Source organism: Varanus komodoensis, unplaced genomic scaffold, assembly GCF_004798865.1.
Source record: "Varanus komodoensis strain SLA01 unplaced genomic scaffold, ASM479886v1 scaffold21, whole genome shotgun sequence".
In the NCBI taxonomy this organism is placed as follows: domain Eukaryota; kingdom Metazoa; phylum Chordata; class Lepidosauria; order Squamata; family Varanidae; genus Varanus; species Varanus komodoensis.
Window position 1 is genome coordinate 10,422,061 of NW_025335589.1, and position 22,930 is coordinate 10,444,990.

Genomic DNA, 22,930 nt, shown 5'->3' on the forward strand with positions numbered 1-22,930 from the left:
GCTAAAAGCCTTCAGTTTCAGTCTGGCTAGTGTTGGAAACAATGTTACTGTTTCAGCTCTTGTTTCTTCTGTCTTGGGCTTTCCTCTGTGTTTGATACACTTTACTCCTTGGACTCCTGCCTGACTGTGTTTTTACTTTTGCTTACTGTCTTGATTGCTCCTACTTTTGCCTGATCCAATGTATCTGCCCACCTAATTGTGCTTTAACTTCTGCCTGCTACCTTGTCCTCTCCTTGACTTCTCCTGCCTTTGTTCTTGAATGTTTCCTTATTTTGAATGCTTGTTTTTCAAAGCAAAATTTAAGTTGATAGAAGGCTGGAATCCAGGACCACCAGGAACTCAACAATTCCCGATCCTTAGATTGCTTTTTGGTTTGTTTGTTTTTTCATGGTTCAGTATGGTTTTGTTTGTCAATAAATTATTTGGAATTTGGACATAGAAAACTAAGCAGATGTGATTTATTTTACTCATAACTGTAATACTTTAACAAGGGCTGTGGCAAGGGTTGTTTGAGGGTTAGACAACACTCAAATAACTCATACCATGCTTTGAGTTAATTGAGGGCCAATTCTCACACAATCCCTGTGTGATACAACTAGCCATGACACAATGTGGCATCCTCTGCAAGTAATTTAATCCAGAGTGGGTTGTTGAAGGGTTGCTTGAGCACATTTGCTCAGTTGAAAGAGAATTTTAGTTTTGTGAAATTATTCCACAAACCAAATGTATCTCTTACTGGAAAATAACAAGCCACTTGTCCTGGACCTGATATTCTTCCAAAGAATGGAATAATTTAAAAACAGGATTGACCCTACCTATTTTAACATATTATGAAATGGAGTAGCAAATAGTTAGATATCTATAGCCAGTCTGGTATCACATACTCATATATGCAAACTTACTTTCAAGGAAAGTGGAACCCATCCTAACAATCCAAACCCTCATTCCTGGCTCACTCTCTCAGCTAACAATGACTGCATATTATTTGGATTAAGCTTACTTTTACCAGCACTCTGCAAATGTCAGGTAACAATTCAGGGTTTGCACAGGATGGGCTCAAATTAATGCTTAACCATGAAGTTGAGTAGAGAATTTTTGTGCAGATTAACCTTCTAGCCTAAGTGCCTTTAGAAGGTAATGGTAAATGAGGTAAACTATTCTATAAAGTAGAGTACTATTCATGTGGTAAATAACAGCACTGAAGAAGGGGTCACATGCAAGTAAATGGATATAAGTTTAAAAGAAAATCTAGTATAAAAGCAAATCTAAGTAATATGGTATGCAATTTTTATAATGATGTGAAAATGTTTTTGGCATTTATTACCACTTAAGTTCTTAAGAATTTTCATCTGTATAAATCAGAGTAATTGCATAACTACAGTCAGTAAAATGTTAGTCCAATTAATGATTCAGCCTTCTGAATGAGAAAGATTTCATCTGTGTTCCATTGTGTGGGGTTTTTTTTTAATACATCAAATGTTTTTGGAATCCAGTGTGCTCACAGAGGATTTTCCCATAAAATGAAAAGTAGATCCAGATGTTTGTAGAAAATGAGACATTCCATTATCAGGTTCCCAAATATTGTACATTTTTCATTCATATAGGACTCAGACCAATACATTATCAAGTTACAAAGTAAAACATGCAAATGAACTTGGTAAAATTCATAACAAAATAACACCTCAGGCATAAATAAAAACAATGCCCTGTTCCAGCATTCTAGAGCCAAAGGAATAGGGCTGTATGTCTGAACCCAGTTACCATTCCAAAGGAAAACATTTTTCAAAGAACAGCCAGAAATAAAGCTTAGGATATTTCAGTTTAGGATATTTAACATACTTTTCTTAAAGCATAAAAGAAGCATGTTGGCTCAGACCAAGCTTCTGTCTAGCCCGGCATTCTGTTCACACAATGGCCAGCCAGCACAGGATCCCACAGACAGGACATGAGTTCCACAGCACCATCTTGTCTGACGACGTACACAGCAACATTGTGTGCCATGCTGCTTCCGATACCATGAGGACTAGTAGCCATTGACCACCTTCTCCTGCAAGAATTCGTCCAATCCCCAATTAAATTTAATTTGTCCAGTTAAAACCAGGCAAATACATGATCTCTTCCTATTTTTTGCTTTCACGTTTGTGGTTATTTGCAGATTCCTCTATGGCCCTCTGAATATATCATTACCATTCTGTTTGCATTTTGTATTTCTGTACTCTCTATAAGTCATTTTAGTAGTGGCAGCACCACAGGACTACTTTCATACCACTGATGCTTCAAAATACATTACTTGGAAATAAGTCAATTTATTTCAAGGAGAGGTTTTCAAATAAGCATGCTTGAAACTGAGCCTTAGAGGAAATCCCCAAATGAAAGCAAATGCATTGGGAAATTATTTTATTAAACTAGCTTTCCTCTCTTGTTATATCTAACCTACATGCAAGGGGGAAATTTTCAACCAAATCTCCTTAAAGGCAGTTCTGTAAAATGTTCTTTTTTGTGGCTTATAGTAGCTTGCAACAGGACTAGGCAACCTAATTTGAACTGAGGGCCAGATTTCTTCCCCTGGAGCAAGTTGGTGAACTGGAAGATGTTAAGGCAATGGCCAGAATCTACAACCCCAACCCCATGATGCCATCAGGCCTGGCTGCCTGCCCACTTTTTTGTTCATTGCGCAGAAGACATGAACTTCATGTCTTTGTGTTGAGAAACAACTCGGCCAACTCAGTTGCGCTGTGCCAGACAAGGTCAAGCAGCTTAGGAGGGAGCACCTGTTGAAGAGGGTTAGGGAGACCCTCCCTCCTTTATCCTTCCCACCAGGCTGGATTGCTGGTGGGCATGCTCTCCTGAGCTCTTCCTGAGCCCATGCTCTTCTTCTGAACACTCCACCACTTCTCCTGCCCTGTGGATCATCAGCATGGCAGATGGGGGGAGTCTCTTTCTTGTGGGCTACTGGGGCTTAGTGTGTCATGCAATGTGTGTTAAAACACAGGTTGGCTTCAGACAGGTAACAGCAATCATTAGGGTGCTCTTTGTGCTAATAAGGTAAGTATGATCAACTAGGTAAGGTCAAGTTGACAGGATTTTATTACAGAACTTCTTAACAACTTTTCCCTTAAATACTGAAGATGTCTGTGCTGCAAAGAAACTGCTGTCAGAGTTCATTAACCATTATGCTAAGAAATGGAAAGTGCATGGGTTCATTAGTAAACTAAATCTGGGTGAAAGTCAAGCATTGTGTAGAAAGAAACTACTGAATTTGGTTTGCGTTCTTTTAGCTCTTCAGGAAATCTAAGTGAACTATCGAATCTAACCTAACAATCTAACTGAACTAAAGTCCTATCCAAGGAGTCCTGATAACTAGGAAAAAAAAAAAAATCTGGAAGTGGCACTTTTCCCAAAAAAAGTGGGCTAAATTGCATCCTCAAACATTTAAAACACTCCCAGTCTGTTGAGAAACCTGAAATTTGGCTAGCATGCATTTCCCAAGACACGTTGCCAGGAAAATGTTGAATGGGACACTTTGCATCTAATAGGCAAAACTTGGGTCACTGAACTTATTTCATAACAAAGGCTAGCATTCCATCATGGAACAGGGCAAGACTAGCTAGATGGGGGATGAAATATATTGTGGGAGGTCCATTCTTTCTTGAAGTTTGGATTTGGGAGACAAGAGGAAGTGTTTTCAATTGCAACGAGAAGCATGAGATTTATGGTTGCAAAATAGAAGCTTAATATAGTGGTATTGTTATAAAACTAGAGTAACTGTAGGAGGAAAAATGCTGTTCTTGTTAGTAACACTGAACAAGCAACATCCTAAAGAAAGATAAAGAGGTGGTTTAATGTATATTGTGGATAGATCCCAACATCATTTTAATGAATCTGGTTAGAAATGACCAGGAAATGATCAGGAACTTTTACGTAGCATCTGTTCTTTTACCTAGTAAGAAAATCATGTCAAGAAAATCTGTAGGGTTGGGATTTGTTCATCATAAGTATTGAACAACATCTTTGGAAATTAGACGCCCGTTGAGGAAAGGGAGTTTTGAAAAGAGGTTCTTCACATAATCTCCAGTTGCCTCTGTCGAGGGCAGATCTCCGTATCCTTCCCATCAGGGATGTTTTCGCGTTGGGGCCGAAGCGTACGACTTTCCCTAGCCCCACACGCACGTTGCAGGGGCGGCCGAGGAAGTGAATCTCCTTGGGGCAGCACATGACGCCCTGCCGAGAGCTGCTGAAATCCCCCCTTGAATTCATCCCGGGCTGGGGGCACGGGCACTCCCGGGGTAGCCAGGAGCCCACCTCTGGGTTGCCCTTGTGGGCACCCTGGAGCACGCAGCCCCTGGCGCGAGCCCCTCGAGGCTTTCCCCGCCCACCCGCAAGCATCGCCTGGGCGTCTCCGGCTGGCTGCCCGGCTCAGCGCGACGAAGCCCCCGCCAGCCGGCCAGCCTTTCCTCGCCGGGGCGCCCGGCTCCGCGCTCCCTGCCGCTCCGCTCCACACGCCTTCCGATTGGCCGCCGAAGTAGGCGCCTCCTCGGTCGGCGCGAGAGCCTGGGAGGGGCCAGAAGAAGCGGCTGAAGGCAGCTGTCAAGCGCACGTTTCGAGCATGAGTTAGCTGGGCAGAGGCGAGCGAGGACGGAAGAGGGCGGGTTCCTCACCTCCGCGACGGCAGCTGCCGGGCGCCCCGCGCCGTGTTCCGGTGAGTGGAGGCGGGAGCCCCGGGCGAGGCGCGCAGGGGCGACCTCGTCCCTCTGGCTGGCCTGCAGGTGCGCGCGCTCGCGGGGCAGCCCGGAGGCGAAGGGCGCGAGGCTGGCCGCGGAGCGTGCGCGGGGGCAAGTGGGGACCCTGGACAGCGCTCGGGGAGGAGGGGCGCGCCTCGTCCGCCTCCCGCAGGAGGCTGCGGTCTTCCCCCGCCCCGCCAAAGTGGCGCGGCCCGCCTCGCTTCTTCTCCCCAGCGCAGCCTGATTGGTTACCGCGGCCCTTCCTCTCCTCCGCCCGGCAGGTTTCACGCCCCCTCCTCGCTCTGTGGCGCGGGGGCTCGCCTTCTCCGGAGCGCGGAGGCCCTTCTGCGGGCACGGGGCAGGTGAGGCGCGCCGGGAGGCGAGGACCCGCTTGCCAGCGCCTCCACGTTGCTCGGGGTGCGTGTTCCCTCGCCTGGCTTGGGAGGTTGGAGCCCCCCTTAGACTGCCGCGAAAGCTTTCTCCGCGCGAGCTCCCGAGCCCGGCTGCGGGCACTGGCCGTGGCGCCTGCCACGCCGCTGGGTCCCCGCTCCGCTGTCCGAAGGCTGCTCCGTCACCTTGCCCCCCCTCCCCGCGCCGGGCTTGCGGCTGTCCGGAGGCTCCCGCGCTGAAGCGGCAGCTGCAGCGCGCTAAGGCGACCTGCGCGCCGCGCCTCCGCTTTCCTCGCAGCCGCACCGGCGCGTCCCGCGCTCTCGGGGGCCCTTTCCCACGCCCCGGGCCCCTCGCGGTGGAGGTCGCGCGCAGCGGTCGGGGTCAGGCGCCGGGGTCAGCGCAGCTGCGGGCGCCCAGGCGCTGGCGGGCAGGAGGCTCGTGGGAAGCGAGGCGGCGAGCCTTCCCCACCCGGTCAGCAGCTGCGGGGAAGGGCGCGAGCGAGGCGGCCCGGCTTCTGCTAGGGCGGAGTCGAGGGTGGCCAACTTTCCCAGCGCCTTCTGTAGCTGCGCCTCTCATGGCGCCTGGCTGGACAGATGGAGGCAGGGCGCGCTGCTGGTGTCGTCTGCTTCTTTGCAGTATATGGGTGCTGCTTTCCAGCCGGTCTCGTGGCGGTTCATACCAGTGATGACTTCTTTATTTATTCATTCCTTTTGAATCCCAGCCTTCACCCAGTGGAGGCTTATGCTGGCAGGCTAGATTCTCCCCTATCGTTTTGTCTTGTGCGCTAAGCTAGTCTGAGTGAAAGGGAGTGACCCGAAGTCCCCGAGGGAGCAGTGCTGCGGAGTCCTGGATCTTTATGGTTTTAGACTTATTTTTACCTGCTCATCTCACGCTGGTTCTCTGATTAAGCAAGAACTGAAAATAATGTAGAGTGAAATAATATAATCCAAAGCTAGATTCACCACCTGATGGAAATGAGGCAGGGGACAAACGGTGAAAGGATGCAGAGAATTCAGGAGCCAAAATTATCAGGAGAAACAAAGAACAAAAGGCATAGCCCCAGAAATAAGGTCTTTGCTCCCCTCACACTAGAAAAAGTGGAATTCCACCGTTTAGGGACCATCACTGTCTCCAAGTTGTGAAAAAGATTGTTTTGTTTATTTTGTGTATCAAGCAGCTATTGAAAGTGCGTAAGCAGGCCCTGGCTGGTTTATTTTCGGTTAGATGCTATTCTGGCCTGGCATGTACCCCACCCACCAGTGAGAAGAAGAGGAATAGTGGATGTTTGGAAACCCCTTCCCTTGCCTGGTTTCTTGATGCCTTCCTGTTGCATTTTGTTTCAAAACAAGTCACATCGGGTTCACCTAAGTGTACAAAATTGGTTACTTCCATACACTGATATTTTTGATTTTTTTAACATTCTCTAAATAAATGCCTACATTTTATTCCTGCTCATGAAGTGTTGAACATGACCTAGGCTAGGAAAACAGTCTAACTTGGCAAAAAAAGTAACTTGTTTGTGATTCTAACATTTTATTCTTTGCAAATGACTCTGCCCAATCACAGTTCGTTGTTTTCTGTAAGCTTAGAACTCAAACTGTTTCTAAAACCCAGCCTGACAAGATGGTGCAATGTTCGCTTATAATGCTTTAACATGCTGTATTATTTTTGCAAAGATCTGTTGGTGGTAAAGTCAAAACTATACAGTAGTTAGGAGCCTGTTTTATTTTCAGTTGAATATGAAGGCACTGACTGTTTAACAAGGATAACCTTACTAATCCCAATGTTATATTTGCTCTTTGAGTTCACATGGGGATGAAAAAAATACCCAAAGAATGTTTGAAATATTGCAGCTGAAAATTTGTTTCTTAGATATCCCCTTTCTTCATTCATTGTGAAAATACGCAGCGGATGTATGATTAAATCTTAATTTAATATGCATTTTAAATTAATTTTCTAGGTATATTATTGAGTGGCTGAGATCTGAGTGGCAACTTAAATACTAACAGATTTCATATTGTATAAGCTCTAAAGAGCCTTCTGTATGTGTATATGTCAAAGTCTGTTCTGGGCCAGAAAAGCTGTGCTACCATATATTGGATAAGCGTTAAGATGGTACCATTCCCCCTGCTACATTTTATTCTGTCAGCTAATGGATTACCTCTTGATGTTTGTTCTCCTGCTTTTTGACAGGCACTGTAATACGAATTGAGATAATAATACATTATATCTCAAAATAGTATATTCTGTCATGCCAGAGGAATGCACCATTTAATAGGGAATCTTTCATAAGAAAATTTAAAGAAACAGTAAAATGTTTAATTTTCGGTTTCACTAGTTAAGGTGACCTTCCCCCAAACTGGTCTGCTCCAGATGTTCTGGAGTGTAACTCCAATCTCCAGGTACACATTGGATATTTTGATAGGGATGATGGAACTTGTAGTTCAACACATGTGAAGGGAGCCTGGTGGGGAAGGTGGAATAAGGCTTAAAGGAACTACAATTAAGGATTAGTGCTAAGCGGCACTGCAATTTTTTCTCAGAAGTTTGAAATTTGACATTAGTCATAAATTTGATAATAACATCATGGAGGCAACAGTATCTTGAAGGGATGGCTAAGATCACCAGTTTCAGGAATACATAGTTTTTATTGGTTTCTGGGTCCGATATAAAAAGTTGGGGGTCTTTTTATATTTGAAAAGGGAAAAAAAGTCTGAATATGCAATGAAGGCTGTTCAGTTGTTTCTAGTTATTGAAATTCATAGAAGACATGTTGCCTTTTCCTCATTTTTTCATTTTGTAGGATCAACATGCTAACATACAGCCTGATCTGAACAAATTTTACTCATCACCACCACTACTACCCTTTGATTGTTATTTAGTGAAAATAACTGAGAAGATCAAACCTGAAATCTTGCAACAAATTAGCATTCATTGTTCCAGATTCTGATGTGAGTTTTGAACAGAGAATGAATCTGCAATTTTTATGATTGCAGAATTGGTAGTAGTCTTCATGGGTGTAGGATTTGGCAGATAATGTAGAAAACTAAGGGAAGCAGGTCAAATAAATAAAAGCAAACAGAAGTTTCTGACTTATGATTGGTTTTAGATTAGTGACAGCATCAACAATTTTGATAGGGGTAGCAACTGCTGAAAAACACGACTTCTTATTTAAGAAGGCAAGCCTGTGCTTGAAATGATGGCTCAAGCTTGTATAGCCTTCCCTAATGTGGGACCTTCCAGAAGTATTGAACAACAATGCCACAGCAATTGGGGACAATGGGAATTGTAGTCTGACACATCTGAAGGTTGGTAGGTTGGGGAAGGGTTGCCATTAAATGATGCATGGTGTGTTTCAATGTGTTTCCATCTTTTTGCGGAAAAGCTTTCATGAAATCTTGTGTGTATTGCTATGATACTGGGGCTGAAATTAGGCCCCATTTAAGCCCATCAACCCTGACAAGACAAGATAGGCTGCTGGATAAAAGACAGGATGAGATGACCTATCAGCTGAAGTTATCTCTAAATTGCACAGCAGGCAAAGGAATCCTTTCAATCCACAGTCACAGCAGGGAAGGAGAAGATTCAGGAAAGTGGAAAAAGGTCACAGTGATCTTATTTTGAAGATTTCCGCTCTTAACATAACAGAACATGAGGCTAATGGCTGTTCAGTAATGAAAAGTATTTCAACAGAATAAAATTTAGTGGATTATAATTAACCATTACTTGAGGATACTTATCTTCAATGAATAAATCAAGCTTTATCAATATATTAATTGTACTGCCTCTCTGTGTGTGTGTGTGTGTGTGGTGGGGGGTATCCATGACATGGGTTATGTTTTTCTTATAGCAAAATAATTTATTATATTGGTACTTAAAGCTAATAGTGTCATATCCTTAATTTCATTTGTCTAGCCTTTCTTGCATGATCCTCATCTCAAGTAATCTCTGTCAGTATTGTGCCACAAGTACAAAAACAAAGTTAATAGGTGACTTTTTTATAGCTTCTTTATAGTATCTCAAAACTCTAAAAACCTACCTGCATCCCACTCCTAAACCTGTTTGGAGCCCAACCATATGGGGAAAATTATGAATGACTTCCTCCTCTTCCCCTTCCTCCTCCTCTTTTGTGAAGTATGTCTAGGATTGCATCTGTAGGGGAACAAGTTAATCATAACTGAGGATAAACTGATTCAAACTAATAAAACTTTCAGCCAAAAAAGAACAAAAAATCATGAGCATATATAGACTTTCATGTCTTCTATGTGAAAAGAGAATAAGTTAAGGGGAACCTTACTCAGAAGTTGTTGTTTTAAACCCTGTGTTAAAGCTAAAACAATTGCAAGAGCTTTTATGGTAGCATACATACTTGGTAGCTGTTCCAACCATATTTGTCATATGTTGCACTATTTCTTCCAAGATTTTTTTGCTATGCAACTATACAATCTTTTTTCAGGGACATACTGCATGAGCACCAAAATAAATCTGTTATTGATGATTTAGCTGGACAATTGCAGCTTCCTGGAGATAGAATAAAGGAGGTCATAGTAGTGTATTCATAGATTATTTTGAATATTTTGGAGCAAATCGGAAATAGCAATAGCGCTGTACAATCTAGACAATTTTCTGTTTATGCTTATCTTAGTAGAGGACTTGCGAGTCTGTAAAGGTGAACATGAATGGTGAAGAGACCAAGGGGTTTCTAAAAGCAGGGGATGGTAAGTCTAAGCTGGTTTTAGGACATTGGGGAAGTGACCATTCAGACCTATTTCAGTCTCTTTTCCTTGTATGTTGCATTGTTATAGGCCCTAGGCACAACATAGCCTATATTGAAAATAGGTCAGTTGTATCATGGAGGAAGTCAAAAAGAATGCTCTGGGTTGTGTATATGCATGTGGGTATGAGTGGGGCTAAGCATCAGTCCATAGGTGCTTCTGTTCAAAGTGGTCCTTGCATGTTTGCACTGATAGAAATTGCTGAAGGACACAATCCTATGCATTTTTGACAGGGAGAAAAGGGCATGAAATGCACAGCATGCCTCATCCATGGCTGAGAGCTGGGAGTTAAAAGCCTCCCCTGCTAGAAGTTGAAGGCCTTTTCTATCTAAACTGTCATAAGATCATACCCCAAGTAACATTAATATAGTTCTGCAAGAAAAACAGATTAAGGATAAATATTTATTCCATCAGTAAAACATTAATGAAAAATCATCTTTGTACATTTTAGTAAACAGCATTTAGACTATATGCCATTGGCATTTCTTCAGTGCCATGAAATAAAGTTCATGGCAAGCTTAGTTGTGCTTCATTTTTATTGCATTTCTCACAAGGTCAGGGGGGTTAATGTTGTAATAGATAGGCTGCCATGTACCAAGTCTGAACATCCTAAGCCTCTACTGATCCTTGCTAAGATAGACATCAGCTCTTCCATATCTCTGGAATACAAATTTTTATTGTCTGCCAGGATCAGTTCTGGCTCCCTGTGAATGCATGCAGCAAGAATGAGAGTTTAGGCAGCCAGAGAGCCAGCCTGAGTGTTTGGACCTTACTAGAAAAAAGTAGACTTATGCCGGAATGCTATGCATGTTTAGACAATGGAAAAGTCCTACAACGCCCACCATTCCCCAGCCAGTCTTGCCTGTCTAAACATGTAAAGCTTTGCACCCTTCAAGAGCTAAGTATTTGGGACATCCTGTTGATTTTGGCAGCTGGTGTCACTTCATATCCCTCCTTTCTGTAAACTGCTTCCTCACTCATGCTATATCCTTGTAAATAAGCAGATCTTATAAAAGCACCACAAATCTGCAGCACACGTGCCTCACAAGAAAAATGACCCTGTGAAAGACTGCTCCATCATATTTCCTAGTACCTTGAGAACAGAATACAAGCAATGGTATTATATAATACACAGTATGAGTTATGCTCAACTATTTAATTTTTAAAATCAGGATTCTGCAGATGAGTGGTAATATTTCAGCTGACCAGTCTTTTCTAAAAGCTTTTTGCATAAGATGGAAATAGGTTCATTGATGCACTAGCAAATCAGTTTATAAGTCATGAGCATAGCTAGAAGTAACTTCTGAACTGTCTGTCTCTACCCAAGTGAATAATGAGAACTTTTTCATGTAAACATAATCATGATTTTTGTGTATTTAGTTAATTTTTATTTAATGTTGTGGCTTCTAGAAAGTAATCTTTGGACTCAGTATAAAATAATGAGGGGGAGACCTAGCAGGGATCATAATAATACTAATAATAATAAACTTGCATATGTTGAAGACTGGTTTGGTTGGAAAGTTTACTACAACTTGGTTAGGCAGACTCCAGAATTGTATTGCTTATTTACCTCAAGGTTTGGTGCTATCTCTGGGACAATATTAGTAATCATCATCATCATCTTCCTTTAGGGCTGTTTAGTTGAGCTGAGAATGGTGCCAAGAAGTTAGGATAAAAGTCTATGAAACTGTAAGGCAATATGCTAAGATGTGACTAACGCTACACATTAGTTTAGACCTCTAAGAAAAGATGTGGCTTTTTTCCATTTGGCTGCCACTGATGCTTATAATTGCTGACCCAATTCCAAATCCAGCCAGTGGGACACTACAGCCCCTAGTGACTGCAGCAATTTCTTGTGTGATGATTACTGGTTGGTAACAGAAATATGAAAATTAGAAAATCACAGCTGATGTAAAAACATGAAGCTTAAAAATAGATTAGAATGTTTATACTGACTTCGAGTTAGAACTGATGAAACTTTGATAAACACATTTTAGTTAGGCATGCTTTTTATTGAAGACATATTCTTATAATTCAAAAAATGCAAAGTTCCTATATGTGTGAGCTTTTTTGAGACTTCAGTGGGATTTGTGTTAGATAAATCTTTTTTTCCTGAAGCTGTCCTGAAAGAAATAGGCAATATGCATGAGAATAAGCAGCACCAAAGGAAATGGAGGGTCACCACTTTTGATGCATGTGCTCCTCTGCCACTTTCCCCACTACTTTTGGTGTTTCTACATGGTGCCATTCGGCCCTTCTTTTCTTAGTTCTATTTCTCCCCTGGCCCTTTCTGAGTGTGGGAATTAGCCTATATGCAGCTTCAGCTTCTCAGTTGTAGGTTAACTTCTTTCCTTTGTTTTCCCTTTGACAGCTGAAACAGACAAGGCAATTGACAGACAAGTACTCATATCAGTGAACATAGGAATGTGCTTGTGGAAGACTGACCAGTGCCCCCAAAACACAGCCTAAAATGTGCATTTTTGAAGCAGTGAAAAGAACCAGGAAGATAGCAGATAGCAGTCAGAATGGGGAGAGGTACACAAGATGGTTTTTGCCACAAAATCCCTTGGAGTATGTCCTAGAGCCAGCTGGAGAATGAAGGAAAGAACAAGCCATGGCAAGTGGATTGTTTGCAGGTTGTACCTTGAGTTGTTTCATGAACACTCAAACCAGAATGACTTCTTCATAAGGTGGCTTAGTGTGACTTGAGAACCAGCCCAACCAGCTTTTTTACAGATATTTTTACAACTATTCTGTAAATGACGAGTACAATTGTCTTGTTTGGCTTATTTAGTGTGAATCTACAGTGACCAAGCTTGGTTGAGCCCTGATTTTGAGGCCCCTAAGAGCTCAAATGCAGCCGCCTTCTCCCTTCAGGCAGGGAATTTTATGGTAACAGTGCAGGAGTGGCACTATGAAGCTCTGACTGCCATGTTATTCCAGGCACTTTCTCAGTCCTGAGTCCATTTGATAGATGGAAGTAGGAATGGTGCTAAGTGCTTGGGGCAACACTTCCCTGACAGGTAAGATGGGGAGGGGAGTTTAGTATTTCCTTTTCCTTTAACTTTTACAGCTAAAATAAGATGAATTTTATTTATTGAATGGAATTCACGTGCCACCAGGGTAAATGTACTTTTGCAGTTGTTCCTGAGTTTCAAGCACCTTGGGAACATGGAAAAATGCAAGTCACTCCATTTACATGACTGATTGAAAGCTGTGAGAGGTAAAACCCATAAACTCACCACCTAAAGCCTCCCCTGAGGATCTTGCTGTGAGGCAGGTGAATAATTCTCTGCCCCCTTTATGCAAGGAAAAATCACTTATACTTTTTGGTTACATCTGACAGCTTGCAAATTAATAAATGAGTCATATATGTAGGGGTGACCTGCAAATACAGTTATGCTACTACAGATTAGTGCAACCTTCAGATGTTTCAGAGTAATTCCTTTGATTCTTAAGTAGATGGCCAATGGTCAGGGATGCTGAGAGTTATAGTCTAAAACATCTGGAAGAGTTTGGGGAAGGCAGGGTTAAGGGATTCTTACAACCTGGTACAGAAGGGAATAAAGCTGCTTTGTTGTTGTCAGGAAGCATTGCCAACCTACTCCAAATCATCCAAATGCCAGCAGAGCCTGATCAATCTTCTTCCACCCCTGATACAGAAGACATAATATAACTGATCTGCTGCTACAAAGAGGAGGAAATAGTCAAAACAAAATTGTCATGATGATCCATGTATATGCAGTACGTAGGGCATTTGGGTTTAAGGAACAGCTATAAAAGAGTTAAGGCATGTAAGCATTGCCTGCAGCCCTAGACAGAACAAATCGTAATCAAATAATCTCTTTCCAAGCAAAAAGGCTGGCATTGCTAGAGGTGACTAACATAGTTAACATTATGACCTTCTGGAGGGAAATTAATTGCAGTAAATGTGTGTTTCTTTCAGCATCAGCCAGTCTAGTACATTGCAGTTGAATTTGGGAACATCTTTTTCATAACCTTTGTGTTGAGATACTTTGCAGAATGAAAAAAACCCAGTTATAGAGCTAAGTTAAGTAGATGAGGATGTTCATTGGGGGCCAAATAGCTTTATATTTCCAAAGTTAATACTTAAAAACCCTACGATATGGAGATTTTGCAGAGGGAAATGGCAGCAGAGACAGGAGAAGGATAATAGGATCTGTATGCACATTCTTACTCCCTGTGGGTTTTTTGACAGCTTTCCAGAGATGAACAGTCAAGAAAAACCAAAGATGCAAGTGAGATTTAACTATAAAAGGGACTGCTTTGTGGATTTCTGCATCTTTGTAGCAAGATCTCTCCCCTCCAACCCCCTTGCCCTTTAGTTTCTCTTTTCCTAGGAAGCATGAATTTCGGCAACTGTCTGTCAAAACTCTGGGACCCTCTAAGAAATGGGTTTTAGTGGGAAGTGGTGGCTTCAGGCTGGGACATGTGACTGTGTATGTTTGACTCCAAAACCCTTGGTGTTCACTACAAAAAGTCCCCCACCTTTTTTAAAGGGATCCATTTTGACAGCTAGCTGTCAAACCTGTAGAAAATTATTTTCCCTTGAAAAAAGTGGGTGCTCATCTGTATTTCCTTGATACAAAGTGCAAAATGAGCATCCTGATGGGAACTAAAGGATGAGAGAGAGGTTGAGGATCGTAGTATAAAGAGTTTTAAAATCTCTTCCAACCCCTTCCAACATGTTGGAGTACTTTGAATAGACTGCTTGCAGCTGTCTGTATATGTATTTGAAAATTTCAATTACACTTAAATAGGTGGTGGTGGTGAGACATCATGGCATGAACAAAGTGGATTAGTTAAAATGAATGAGAAAACCATTGCAGAGCAAATTCCTTACAGTAGAAGCATGACATGGAAGACAATACAGACAATTCCTATTGGGCTATGGACACTGTTGGGGCCATAGGTGGGTAATAATCAACATTTTTTCATATTTACGAAACAACACTGGTTGTGTCTGGGAGGACTGATGTTCAGGGTTATTTTTCTTTTAAAGAATGTAGTAGTTGTTTGGATAAGAGGGGATTTATCTTAATCCCATAAATCTTCTTTCCTGCAATGGCACAAACATTGACCTGTTCCATAAAAGCTAAAGCTGTATTTGGTGCCTGCTAAAGGGTATATGACTTCTGCTTCTCTAGTTGGATAAAATAGCTCATAAAAAGCTGAATATACCGTCAATCCATATAGCTCAGTACTCGCTGTGCCCTCCAGATGTTATTGGACTCCAATTCCCACTTGCTCAGCCAGCATGACAAATGATCAGGGATGATATAGCTGTAGTCTGACATACCACATCTAGAAGGCAACAGGTTCTTCACCCCTGCTCTGTGTTGACTGTAGTGGCTGTCTAGGATGTCAAGAAAGGGCTCTTTTTAATTTCTGAGATCGTTTTATTTGAGGATGCTAAAGAGTGAACGTGGGACCTTGGGAGCACAAGCCAGGTGCTCTGCCACTGAGCCAGCACCAGGTCCCACCCAAACCAGCCTTCCGTATACAAGGAAGGCGCCGCCAGGGTGGGAGATCATCATTAGCACACCAACACTGCTGGTACTGCTCACATCAGTGGTAAGGTGAGGATTGAGTTCTGCTCTTTCCCTAGTGTAACTTGAGAAATCACTGCAGCTGGTATTTATGCTGTTAGACTTTACTCATAAACAGTAATTTACAACCAACTGAAGCAGAATCCTTCAGTCTCAGTCAATTTTATTTCTGTTGAAATTGTCAGGTGTAACTAATAGTAAATACAAATACTCAGTGTTGGATCTACACTGAGATGTGGCTGTGCTAAGGTATATGCATTTAGTGTCTCAAAATACATACTACGAGTTATGAGCAATTAAACCTTAGCAATGAAAATACAAGCAAACTGAAGTATTTTCATCATGTAATTAATTTTAAAAATCTGTCTTCTGCCCTGTGGTCGTAAGGGTTCTCAGGGAGAGCCAGTGTGGTGTAGTGGTTAAGAGTCTGGGACTGGGACTCGGATGATCTGGGTTCTAGTCCCCACTCAGTCATGGAGCTCAGTGGGTGATTTTGGCCCAGTCAGACTCTCAGCCCAACCTACCTCACAGGGTTGTTGTTGTGGGGATTACATTGAGAGCAGGAAGAGGAGAATGATGTAAGCTGCTTTGAGTTCTGGAAAAAAAGAAAAAGGCTGCATAGAAATCTAAATAAATAAATAAAGATAGTTTACAGCCCAAAATAATATCAACTGATAATAATAAAATCAATTATTTTTTCTTTTATATTACTAACATTGAGATCTTTACCAGCCTTTTACAGCTCTGTAATTCCACAGTGCAGGTGACACCATCAAAAAGGCCCTGCTCTTTGTCACTATCAGTTTAATAAATGCAGCAGCCAGAATCCAGATAATAACCTAACTCTAAGAACCTGATGAAAGAGGGGTAGTTAATATGGCTACATAGCTTGGAAGCTGGGTGTCTTAGAGACTATGTTCTCTCACACACACCTGCCCCAGCACCGAGATCACCTCTGCAGTCTGCTCTTGTCAGGTGGCCAGGCTCCTGGGAAATGGCCCATCAGGAATGCTGGCTGCTTGAAGAACTCTGCCCCATGGGAGCCATTGTCTATTCTGGAGTCGTCTGTTCTTTTGGGGCTTGGCAAACATTGCATTTTTTCAAAATGGCTTGGAGTGATTAAATCACTGCTGACTACTTTTTATTCTGTTGCTATTTTTAGTGTTGTGTGGTAAATTGTTTTTAATTGATTTATCATTATTTCATAACTCCCTGAGCGGTCCTGATGAGTTGAAGGGTGGAATCTTACATTTCATAAGTAACTAAAAATATGGGAGTAGGTGGTCCTTCTGCTTTTCGAATTCTAGGCCATGCGGATTTCTAAAGTTAAGTACAAGAGCCATGAATAGAGCCCGGAAGGCAATTGGCAACTAACCAGCCAATTGATTTATTTATGCTTCCTCTGGCTGGTACTCATCAACAACTTAGCTACTAGATAAGGAATGTGGCTAAAATGTACTAAATAGGTTATGAATTAGAAACAACACCTTGTTCCAGGGGTTCACTAGTTTTGCTTCTGTGCTCCAAATGCCTCTCTCAAAGCTTTTATACCAAGGCATTCACAAATGTAGTGTTACTGAATTTTAATTATTGCTGTATGACCTGTATGCCAGACATGTGACATGTGAGATCTGTGATTAAACCTCCAGTTTTCATTTTTAACAGAAAATAGCTGTAGGCAACTTTGAATCAGATTGGAGCAGGAACCCTGGGTGAGCAGCAGTTAACCCTTCCATAATCTTTCTACTTTGTATTAGCTGAGCAGTTTTCTAGCTGACTCCCACCCAGTGCCACTCTTCCAAACCAATTTAGAGCTCCCCGTGGCTGCTTTGAACTAAAAATGAAAATGTTGGGAGATCTAATCAAAGCTCTCCTATGATCATGCAGCTCGGCCTGTTTTCTTCTGTCGGTTATGCATTCTGCTCTCACTAATAAGGCATGCTTGGATATTTATATTAGAGTAATGTGTGTCTTACATTGTTGATATGATAAAAACCATGTTGCACGGTTCTGCTGCTTAAATAAAAGAAATGGGTATATGCAGGCTTTTAATTTTTAGAGAATTTATGTTCTCTAGCTGGCTAATCCACTATATTTAAAAGAAAAATGTTCTGGAATTGTGTTTTAGTGCAAGTGTGGTGTCACTTTGAAATCTGCTGTAGTTGTCAATCTGACTACTATGCAGATGTATAGAATTTAATTATGTAGAATAAGCAAGGTTTAAAAAACTGCATCCAGTGTGTGATGGGAGCGAATGCTTAAAGCATTTTGTAGGAATATTGTTCTTTTCCTTGGTTAAATCCAGATTTCTCCATTGTCCCTAGATGTTCCTGGAAAAGTAAACTTCCTAGCCCATGGTAAGATGTATCTCCTAGAAAATATGTTTTGAAATCCATCATATTCTGGCTCAAACTAAAAAATAAACATCAGGCTCAGACAGGCTCTGTCAGTGTGGTTTGTAATTTTTCTCTGTTTCCTCTTCACCCCCATCACAAATTGTGTTCTTACCCAGGATAAAGTCCAAACTCTAGAAATAATAAAAATTTAAAGACAGAATTTCTGGATATCCCAAGGAGGGGAAAATGGTTGATGTTTGTTTTGTTTTCATTCTAATTCTGACTGAGACACTGTATTGTGCACAAGCAGGAGATGATCTTTTTTTCTCAAAAAGATTAGCAAAATCAAGCAATTGGCATAAATGATGCTGTGGAGTGCATTTTCCATGTGCCATGATGCTCCTTTCCCTTATCAGTTGGTAAATGAAACCTGTGTATTAGAAGGATCACTGGACGGGAAGATAAAATCATGGCACTTTGCATTATGTGCATAGCAACATGGTCTTACAGGTACTCTAGATAGCTGTAATGAAATTGTTTTGGCCCCAACTGGCTTTGACGCCAGCAAAAATCCAATGTGATAGATTTGTTTATATTTATAAAACTTGTTTATTTTTGCTAAAGTAACTGAACCAAGGTACACAAAATTCAAGAACAGTGCAGTAAACAATCTCTTCTCTTTCTCTCCAAAATTATAATTTTGTTGGTAGGAGGGTCTCTTTTGCCAAGATAGCTCCAAAATTGGCTGCATGCTTTCTGTGATTCCCCACTCCCAGCTCTAATTATTGTAGTCTTCCTTATGATCAAAAGCTTTGCCCTTGCAAACAGGTGCTTGCAAATCACAAGTAAATTTCTCCAACCAAGATAAATGGACAGTTAATGTTCCTGTCACAATTTCTTAGGACATGTCTCCAAATAACAGTCTTCAGACAGTTTTGATTATGTTATTCCAGGCTCCAGATTTAGGGACATTAGTTTTTCCTAATATGTAATTAAATAAGTACCCCCAAAGATGTCTCCTTCATACTGCAAAAAGGTTATGTAAGCACAAAGTGTTCATAAAATGTAGGGGAAACTGTGTGTGTTGACTTTTACTAGTAATACTGAATAGCCCCAAATCTGATAAGCCTTTAAAAGTAGTTTTGAGATGTTCTTCTAGGAAAGGATTATTCTGTTAGTTGGCTGGTCAAAATGAAATTCTGTGCAAAAGCATTCAGCTTCATGTTGTCCTGTCATATATTGTCCTATATACCTTGACTTTCCTTTGGAAAGCCCCAACTCATTATGTGGCAATAGAATTGGAGAAATGATGGATCTGCATGCAATACATGAACTGAGCCTGAGACAAGAATGTTTTGTATATTAAGGTATATGACTTATTAAGAGTAAGCACAATAGTTTGACTTATGAACAGTACCAGTGATAGAAAAAGATGATAGGCTTGCACAGAATATAACCATGTGCACAGCCTGAGCTTTGATAAAGTTATCACAGAGTACTTTCTAATGCAAAATATTAATTTAACCAGAAGCAAAATGTTAAACTTAACTTGTTTTTCTTTAAAACATCATTTTCTCCCACTATTTGAGTATTTTTGTTTCCCTTGTAACAATATGTCAGATTATGCCTATGAATTTCTTCTTTCTTTGAATGTTGTCCAATGTAACCAGACATTTTAAGAAATCTACCATGTGCTAATAATGGAAGTAAGCCTTGGGAAGCAAGCTTCTGTGTTTTTGTTTTTGAGCAACTGCTCAGTCCACAGAGGTATAAGGAAGACCTGATTCCTAATCTCCTTAGTAATTAAGATTTGATATCTTGTCTTGAAAGCATTTTATATGTGCATTTTATCCAGGGCTGCTTTTCTACCCCTGAAATTGTGCAGGGAATTTATTTGTTTTGCTTTCTAAATCTTTAAAATAGTGATTTATTTTGCATGTCTCCTACCATATATTTTTGCTGTTACTGTATGTTGTCTTTCTTGATTAGGTTTTGTTGATCTCAGCTTCCATGACATTTAGTTTCCTAACACAAATAGAATGCAAAATGTATAGAACATACGAAGAAATTAAAATATGACAGCACTCCTCAGAGATAGATTTTTTCCCCTGAGGAAAATACCATGTTTTCCCTTCTAATTTATTTTACCTAGGCTACAAGACATACTCTGTTGAAATAATCTGTAGACTGTAATAGACTGTAATAGCTGTGGAGTCCATACGTGTGGCTGTAGCAAAAAAAGAAGCCATATAAACCTTTCTTGTACACATCTTAATAATAAAGCTGTCTGCCCTCAGAACTATTTTTGTAATACTTGTTGCCCAGATAGATTTAACTGGTTTAATTCTGCCTCATTGTTCCAGGAATATCTTCCAGTTACTTGGCAACTGAAAGTAACCCTTTGAGGACCCTTTGTCACATGTATCAACTAACCCACTTTTTTCAGGCAAAGAGTAGATTTGTCATGTGATGCATAAGCAAAACAAAGCAAAATTGTGCCCGCCAAGTAGCAAGGCAGTGTAGTGCTTGACAGAGCTTTGGGCAAAGAGGCTGGGGTCTCTGTGCCATTGGTTCTTGCTCTTCAGCTAATCTTTCTGAAGTGTGGACTACAAAGGCTGCTATCTTGGTAGTGGACAATAATAGTTCTACACTTCTGTGATTCTGCCACTGTCTACCCTATTGCAGCCTGTTATTGTTCATTTCACTTAACATACATGCAGGTAATGTTAAGTAAAAGTGTGTATGTGTGTGGTGGGACTGCATGGTATAAAATACTCGATAACACATAGGTGTAATGCATACACATTGTGCTTGTGTTTCTTAACTTTTGATCTTGATTTATCCTCTACATAGTATCGTATTCTCCCCTCCACCCACCTGTTTGTGTGCAAAATGAACTGGCACATAATAAGGAGATGTGCATACCCCTCCGGTGCTATGTGAAGTCAGGCAAGCTTGTTTATATAATCTCGGTATTTGCCAATTTGTGTTTATCTTTTAGTGCTTCGTGCAATTCTGCTTGCTTATACGTATGCCCAGTATGAGTGGAACTTTTGTCAAGTAGGTTGGGTGTGCTTTTGTTTTGTTAATCCTATAACTTAATTAGTTGGAAGTCAAGATGGTGATGTAATTAAATAACCACACTGTCTTCTTTTGCAAAACAACCTAACTGTTGTTTCTAAGATGCAGTTAGCTTGAAAGAAAACTCAAGGCAATCCCCATATATCAACAGCCTTGCCTTTTTGGTGTGCTTAAAAAGATCTATATACATTCAACATCTTTTACCTAGGTTGGAAAATTAGTAAAATTGAGTGGAACATTGTTGTAATAATTTGATGACAGCTATGTAAGCAAGAGATATATCTAGTATTGTTTAGATGATCATGCAGAAAATTCATGATTACTCATGATGCCAGGACACCTCGTTTCGGTAACCCTAACCCTTCCTTGGTGCGCACCTCTAACCCTAGTACAGGGCTAAAGTTCCATTAAAGAAGGGGGCAATTGTGAAAAAACCTTCCTTGAGTAGCTGTTTCTGCACAGTCCAACATTTCTGCCCATTCTAAACACATTCCAGCCATCAAAATCACACCAGGACAGCTCGTTTTTCTAATCCTATCCCAGTGATGGTGAACCTTTTAGAGCCCAAGTTCCCAAACTGCAACCCAAAACCCACTTATTTATTGAAAAGTGCAATAAAACCTGAAAACAGCCTGTCCAAGCAAATTTATATATATTCTAGGCAGTGCACTGACCGGCCATGTGAAAGCTCATACAAATTGCGGCTAATGTGTCGCGGCTTGTGGTGCCATCGCCTGGCACCACTACTCCTTTCCAAGCATGCGCATGGCCCTTATGTGTGCTGTTATCTGATGCTCGGCTGCTGGGGCGATGCTGGGGTGACTTGGCTCATGTGCTGACAGAGAGGGCTCTGTGTGCCCACTGTGGCACGCATGCCATAGGTTCGCCACCACAGCCCTAGAGAATGAAGAGATGTGGGGGGAGGTGTATCCATCTGAAGATTACTGTGGATTATTCTCATAATGCTAACCAACATGCTAAAGCATGGCTTAGCATGACATCTGAATGAGGACATTGAACTGAGGTCAACTGTGAAGTTCCTGCCCGGAAAGCATTGGTTATGCAGCAGATTATAAATATGAGAAACAAATGCCACATCTTACTGGATAAGTGAAGTTTGTTTTCTGAAATTAAACCAAATGAAACAAGTATAGAGTGCAGTCTTTTTTGTTTACTTAAGTTCTTTCTTTTCTTCTGTTTCAGAGATACAAAGCCACAGTTGTTCCTGCACACCATGTCACAATAATCTGCCACAAAACAGCTGCTGCACGTGGCTTTCTTCTGTCATTGATTCATAGAAGAGAAATGATAAGCACAAAGTAGAGATACTGCACTTTGGTGAACAGAGACTTGGGCAATATGTTCTGTACTAAACTGAAAGACCTGAAGATCACCGGCGAATGTCCTTTCTCCTTGCTGAGCCAAAGTGCCATATCAGATGAAAATGAGGAGGAATGTGCTGAAACCCCCAAAATTTCTAAAGTTCCTTTGCCAATCTGCAGGGAGAAGGAAACTCATGGGAACCTTCCACAAAGGAAAACCAGCAGGAGCAGAGTATACCTGCACACTTTAGCTGAGAGCATCTGCAAACTCCTATCTCCAGAGGTAACATTTTTTTATGTTCAGAAGATTGTTAAGAAGACTCTTTTTAAGAATGTCAAACTAGTTAGTGTGTTGAACTAGGACCAGGGATATCTGGGTTCATACTTGTCATCTCACTCTGCCAGTGAGATGACAACTATATAATCATTAGCTTGCTTAAGTTAGATTTATGGACTGCTGATCAATAATAGAAGCAGTTTGTGGAAACTGAGAGGAAGAAAGTAACTATAAAGTCATGGATGATAACCTTCCGCTTTCAGTTCAAAATTCCAGTATGCTGTTCAGGACAAAGGAATTTTTAAAACTATAGGTATTTTGTTTTATTTAGGTCTTTATCTATAGTTCTTGTCCCCCTATTTTTGATTAAAAGTCTCATTCATTTTTTTTAAAGGACCCACAACTCCTAGCAACTCACAGACAGCTTAGCATTTTTTTCTATCTAAACTTGCCTAGGA

General features: G+C 41.2%; 1 protein-coding gene across 2 annotated transcripts in view; it reads left to right on the plus strand.

The window, feature by feature from the left end:
- The first annotated feature begins 4,577 nt into the window (after positions 1 to 4,577).
- Positions 4,578 to 22,930, plus strand: part of GUCY1A1 (guanylate cyclase 1 soluble subunit alpha 1) — a 38,310-nt gene continuing 19,957 nt past the window's right edge. Inside the window, exons 1-2 of one of the 2 annotated variants that reach the window (XM_044430847.1) lie at positions 4,578 to 4,699; positions 22,077 to 22,478. In XM_044430847.1, coding sequence (XP_044286782.1) covers positions 22,233 to 22,478 — 246 coding nt within the window. In that variant the 5' untranslated portion in view covers positions 4,578 to 4,699; positions 22,077 to 22,232. Of the gene's footprint in view, positions 4,700 to 12,495; positions 12,523 to 22,076; positions 22,479 to 22,930 lie in introns of those variants that run through there. The other variant, XM_044430846.1, reaches the window with a different exon arrangement.